Source organism: Salvelinus sp. IW2-2015, unplaced genomic scaffold (genome assembly GCF_002910315.2).
Source record: "Salvelinus sp. IW2-2015 unplaced genomic scaffold, ASM291031v2 Un_scaffold2636, whole genome shotgun sequence".
Lineage (NCBI taxonomy): Eukaryota > Metazoa > Chordata > Actinopteri > Salmoniformes > Salmonidae > Salvelinus > Salvelinus sp. IW2-2015.
In genome coordinates this window covers 162,933-169,501 of record NW_019943943.1, presented here as the reverse complement: position 1 = coordinate 169,501, position 6,569 = coordinate 162,933, and the positions used below count along the sequence as shown (strand labels likewise).

Sequence of the window (6,569 nt, the reverse complement as noted above, 5' to 3'; positions counted from 1 at the left end):
CTTACAAAAAAGATTCGCAAGTGGCGTACGGCTCCAAAATAAGTTATTTTTTACTGCAGTAATTTTGCTGCAATTACTGCTTCCAAAATAACACTGTCGACTGGAATATTATTTTGTAACGGTACTACAAGTAGCTATGCAAAATGTTGTGCGTTAGCAAAACTACGCAGCCCTGCGATTTATAACCGGAGCAGAACGCAGGATGGTTCTTGCGTTACATACGTACGAGTTAAAAACTAGGCTTCAGTGACAGTCAGTAAACCAACCTCTGTATGTGGGAGAAAACTAATGCTGAATTTGATATGCCACACAAAAAACTATAAAATATTATTATGCCAATATTATCATTCATTTAAATATAAAACACCAATAAAACCATTTTGGAGATCAATGTGTCTTGTCACTTATAACTGCATGAAATGACAAATTGTTTAATGCAAAAACATTTATTTAACAAACCTTTTTTATTTTATATAGTCATTTAGTAGAACCGATTAAATTGTCAGCCAGTGTGGCATGTCCTGCGCACTGCGAGCAGCGGCATCACCGACTGGTACAAACAAACATTCAATATGTCTCCTCCATGGGCAGCGGGATGTCCCCGGCCAGCAGTCCGCTGGTCCTCACCCGTCGGCGGCCCGGTCAGCCGGGACTACTGTCTGGAGCTCCAGGAACAGGGCCAGGGCCCCCAACACTCTGGTAAGACGACCTAGAGGCGTCTTTTGAGGTACGAGAGACCACTCCCTCCTGGGTGGACCTAGCTTCCGTTGGATAGCCTAACGTATAACGTAGCTAGCCTAGGCCTAGCTAGCCGTGGATAGCTAACGTCGATACTAGCTAGCTGCCGCGTGTAGCAAACGTAACATACTAAGCCTACCAGCCGGGTATAGCTAAGTATGACAGTACCTAGCCGCCCGTGGTATTAGCGAACGTAATGATACGTAGCGGCCCTGGCCAGCCTGTATAGCAAACGTAAGCGATACTAGTCTAGCCAGCCGTGGTATATGCTAAATAACGAACGTAACGATGAACTAGCTAGTCCTAGCCAGCCGTGGTTAGCAACGTAACGATACTAGCAGGCGTAGTAATGCTAACGTAACGATACTAGCTAGCCTAGCCACTCCTGGTATATGCTTAAACGTAATGATACTAGCTACCTAGCCAGCCGTGGTATTAGCTAATGTAATTGAACAGCTAGCCTAGCCAGGCGTGATAGCTAACGGAATATACAGCTAGCCTAGCCAGCCTAGGTATAGCTAAACGTAATATACTAGCTAAGCCTAGCCAGCCTGTATAAGCCTAACTTAATATACTACACCTAGCCACCTGTAGGTATACAATTGTAAATCGTACTAGCTAGCCTAGCCAGCCGGTAAGCTAACGTACATTAGCTACCGAGCTTAACGAATGATACTAGCTAGCCGTAGCCCTGATAGACTACGGAATGTATAGCGCGCTTATAACGTACGGATACTTAGCTAGCCTAGCGCAGCCGGGTATAGCTAACGCGTGAATGATACTAGCTAGCCTAGCCAGCCTGATACATATCTAATATCAAGCACACACACGCACTGTCTAGCTAGCTAATAGACTAAACTGCCTTACCAAAAGACACTGTTGTATGTGGTTATACTGCTCGTATGTCAGTTAGTTCAAAGTTATCCTTCCTTTTAAATAACAGCTACCTAAATTGAAAGCATAGCACTTTTGATGGAACCGAAGCCAGCTATAGTCAGCAGCTAACGTTACATTCGTTGTTGTGCAGAGCAGTGTAGCTGCTGAGGACAACGGCTAATGTCTGAACAGAGCGAATGGCATCAAAACACCTGGAAACCAAACCAATGGGTTTGATGTATTTAATACCATTCGATTCACTACGCTAGCCCGTGTTCCCCAATTAATCCATCACAACCTGTGTGCGAGTATAGTTTACGTCTCATGCTTTGCTGGGTTGCCTGACACAACTAGACTTTATATGTACATAAATGTTAATGTAGTATTAGCTAAGCCAAGTACATGTATCTCTGCCTGGCTTTACTGAAGCTAGCGTAACTACATGTATCTCTGCCTGGCGTTACTGAATCTAGCTCAAACTATGTATCATCTGGCCTGGCGTTACTCAAGCTAGCAATAACATGTATCTCTGCCTGCGTTACTGAAGCTAGCTAACACATGTAATCTTTCTGACCTGCCGTTACTGAAGCTAGCCAAGAAGTGGCATCTCTGGCTGCGTTACTGAGCTAGCAAGTACATGTATCTCTGCCTGGCGTTACTGAAGCTAGCTCAAGTAATTATCTCTGCTTGGCGTTACTGAAGCTACTAATGTTAGTAATACACTGTTAACCAGTGTCTGTGTCAGCAGGCTTTGTTTTGCCGTCCCTTAGTGAGTCAAGACTAGCGTGGAAACGGAACCCGACCAGGAGAAATTTCGGACAGTGAGACCAGTAAATTACACTCAAAAAGGCATCATATCCCAGGACAAGCTCCTAGGACCAAAACAACCCTCCGCCGCCATAGCGACAGGTATCATGGTTTGCTCCAGCCCCGTTCGAACAACCATTAGCCAATCAGTCCAGATGAGCAAGCTGTTGGTGAAACAGGTTTTACAGCAGGCTGTAGCAAAGTCCGCACAACCCAGTAGTTCAGGAGGAGGTTGCGCTAGCCTTGGCGGCAGGTAGCTAGTGCATTCAGGAGGAGGGAGGGTTGCTAGCCTTGAGGGCAGTACCTAGTTGCATTCAGGAGAGAGGGTTGCTAGCCTCTGGGGCAGTTAGCTAGTGCATTCAGGAGAGAGAGGTGGCTACCTTGGGCAGGTAGCTAGTGCATCAGAGCGAGAGGGTGCTAGCCTTGGGGGCATTAGCTAGTGCATGGAAACAGATTGAAACACATTCATTAAAAATTTTTTTCTTTACTAGCTTATATAGCTAAATTAAAACTGAATTCCATGTCTGTCTGTGTCCGCTAACCTGTCTGTTTCTCTTCTCTCTCTCTCTCCAACTTCTGTTTTCTCTCTCTCTTCTCTCTCTCTCTCTCTCTCTCTCTACGTCTGTCTCTCTCCTCTCTCTAAACCTGTCTGTTGCTCTCTCTCTCTCTCTAACCTGTCTGTTTCTCTCTCTCTTCTCTCTCTAACCTGTTGTTCCCTCTTCTCTCTCTCTCTCTACCTGTGTTCTCTCATCTCTCCTCTCTCTCTCCCTCTCTCTCTCCTCAACCTGTCGCTCTCTCTATCAACCTGGTTCTGTTTCTGTCTCTCCCTAACATTCTTCTCTAACCTGTTTTTGCTCTCTCTTAACCGCGTCTCAACCTGTCGTCTCCCAGTGCTGATTCAGTTATTCAGAAGTTTCGATTCGCCAGACAGATCAGAAATGTTTTTTCCTGCCAGAAAGCGTCTTCAGTTGTCATCCAGAAAACCCGACCAGGTGTCAAAGAGTAGGATGATACTTTAGACCAGACTATCCATCTTACCTGGACCAGGTTCAGAGGATAGTGATACTGTATACCAGGACTATTTCCATTCTTACTACCAGTGATCAGATAGTAACTGTTAACCAGACAATCCATCTTACCTGACCAGGTGGTCAAAAGTAGATACTGTATACCAGACTATCCATTCTACCTGACCAGTGATCAAAGAAGTAGGTGGGTGATACTGTATACCAGACTATGCCATTCTTACCGACCAGGTGATCAAGGATGATACTGTATTACCAGGGCTATTCCATCTTACCTACGTGATCAGAGTATATACGGTATACCAGGGCTATTCCATCTACCTGACCACGTGTTTCTGGATGTCATTAATTATCACCCACTGGAATTAGTCCCAGTCTAAATCAGTCCCTGATTTAGAGAGAATCACCCACCTCGTTGTCCAGGTCTAAACATCCCGATACGAGGAAACACCAGTTGGAAACTGGTTCTGGTGAATTTGATGCTCTATATGGACAGGGTGAAGTCCCCCTAGAGCTGATCGATCATGTTACAGTTTCCCCCACTAAGGTAAGTTAGGATTATGGGAGGGAAGCTATCTTAATCTGACCTAGAAAATTCACCCTGGAGCTGATGTATGGGGGAAACTCACCAGATGTATTTGTCGGTGTATAGCGGACAGCCACCGACGGCTGTAACAGCTAGTCCCTCTCTTCTCTCCCTTTCCTTCCTACTTCCTCTCTCTTCTCTCTCTCCAGGATGTGTCTAGCTGCGGAAATGAATCCAGAGAAAAGAGCTGCCTGCGCAGAAACACCTGTCTAAGCTGCACCAATGCAGCAGTACGTTCCTCCTGACCGAAACTGATAATTGTGGACTTGTAAATTTAGTAGGAAAACAAAAGACAGTCCTCCCCTCCATCCATGATCCTGTTGACCAGACAGCGAGCCTCCCCTCCTCCATAACATCCTGTTGACCAGGAAGCAGAGTCCTCCCCTCCTTCTGACCAGGGAAGCCAGAGTCTCCCTCCTCCCATAGATCCGTTTGACCAGAAAGCAAATCCTCCCTCCTCCATAACATCCGTTGACCCAGGAACAGAGTCTCTCCCCTCCTCCATAGCAATCCCTGTTGACCAGGAAGACAAGCCTCCCCTCCTCCCAAACATCCTGTTGACCAGAGCAATCCTCCCTCCTCCAAACATCCTGTTGACCAGAAGCAGATCCTCCCCTTCCTCCATAACATCCTCTTGACCAGGAAGCCAGATCTCCCCTCCTTTTGACCAGGAAAGCAGAACCTCCCCTCCCCCCCATAGTATCCTGTTGACCGAAAGCAGAGTCCTCCCCTCCTAACCAGTTGTCTTGTGTCAGCAGGCTTGCTTTGCGTCCCTAGTGAGTCAAGACTACGTGAACGGAACCGACCAGGAGGAAATTCGGACAGGTGAGACCAGTAAAGTTTACGACTCAAAAAMGGCATCATATTCCCAGACAAMCTCCTAGGTMACCAACAACCATCCTCCTGGATAGCGACAGGGAATGKATGGTTTTGCTCCAGCCCTGTTCTAACACCTGATTTAGCCAATCAGGGTCCAGATGAGCAGCTGGTTGGTAGAAGCAGGTGTTTTACAGCAGGGCTGTAGCAAAATCCTGCACACCCAGTAATTCAGGAGGAGAGTTGGCTACCCTTGGGGCAGTTAGCTATTTGCATTGTAAACAGTTTGAAACGCATTCATTAAAAATATATATTTATTTCATTACTTAGCTTATCTAGCTCAAATAACTGACTTGCATGTCTGTCTCTGTTTCTCTCTCTAACCTGTCTGTCTCTAACCTGTCTGTTTCTGTTTCTCTCTCTAACCTGTCTGTCTCTAACCTGTCTGTTTCTGTTTCTCTCTCTAACCTGTCTGTTTCTCTCTCTAACCTGTCTGTCTCTCTCTAACCTGTCTGTTTCTCTCTCTAACCTGTCTGTCTCTCTCTCTCTAACCTGTCTCTCTCTAACCTGTCTGTCTCCCCAGGTGTGGATCAGTGTATTCAGAAGTTTCTGGATGTCGCCAGACAGACAGAATGTTTCTTCCTGCAGAAGCGTCTTCAGTTATCAGTCCAGAAACCCGACCAGGTGGTCAAAGAGGTAGGTGATACTGTATACCAGGACTATTCCAGTCCAGAGAGGTAGTGCATACTGTATACCAAGACTATTCCATTCTTTACCTGACCAGGTGATCAAAGAGTTAGCTGATACTGACTATTACCAGTCGAACTATTCCATTACCTGTACCAGGTGGTCAAAGAGGTGAGGTGCTGGATATACTGATACCAGTACTGATGCTTTACCTCTTCATACCGAGTCAGTCTGGGCAAGCAGCGTAGGATGCATACTGCTATACCAGGACTAATTCCATTCTTACCTGACCAGCGGTGGGTCAGAGAGGTAGGTGCATACTGCTGTATACCAGCGCACCAATATTCCATTACCCTGACTCAGGTGGCTCTCGGGTTAGGTGATACTGCCTATACCAGGACTCTTCCATTTCTTACCTGACCAGGTGTCAAAGAGGTAGGTGATACTGTATACCAGGACTATTCCATCTTTACCTGACCAGGTGGTCAAAGAGGTAGGTGATACTTGTATACCAGGACGTATTCCATTCTTACCTGACCAGGTGGTCAAGGTGATACTGTATACCAGGACTATTCCATTCTTACCTGGACCAGGTGGTCAAGGGTTGATACTGTATACCAGGACTATTCCATTCTTACCTGACCAGGTGAGTCAAGAGAGTAGGTGATACTGTATACCAGGGCTATTTCCATTCTTACCTGACCAGGTGGTCAAAAAGGTAGCAGTCTGTATCACGATATCACCGACGAGCGGTCTAGTGTCCATTCATTACTACCAGGTGCGTGTCAAGATGTTCTACCGTTGCAGTCTCTACTCGTAATGTTGAAGAAAGAAATTTTATACTCACAAGACGTTTCCATCTACTTACCTGGCAGCCCTACAGATGTCACCAAAGTATGATTGATTACTGATATCATCTATCCATTGTGACTATTCCATCTGCTTACCCCCCTCTAACCTATTTTGAGAATCTAGAGCGTAGCTGCATACTGTATACCAGGACATTTCCATTCATTACCTGACCAGTGCGTCAA

General features: G+C 46.0%; 1 protein-coding gene across 2 annotated transcripts in view; it reads left to right on the top strand.

Moving 5' to 3' along the window:
* med28 (mediator complex subunit 28) overlaps positions 1-6,569 on the top strand; it is a 33,208-nt gene that overhangs the window by 9,190 nt on the left and 17,449 nt on the right. For both annotated transcript variants that reach the window (XM_070440538.1, XM_070440537.1), the window contains exons 2-3: positions 4,791-4,857; positions 5,432-5,544. In XM_070440538.1, the coding sequence (XP_070296639.1) occupies positions 4,791-4,857; positions 5,432-5,544 (180 nt within the window). The remainder of the gene's footprint in view (positions 1-4,790; positions 4,858-5,431; positions 5,545-6,569) is intronic.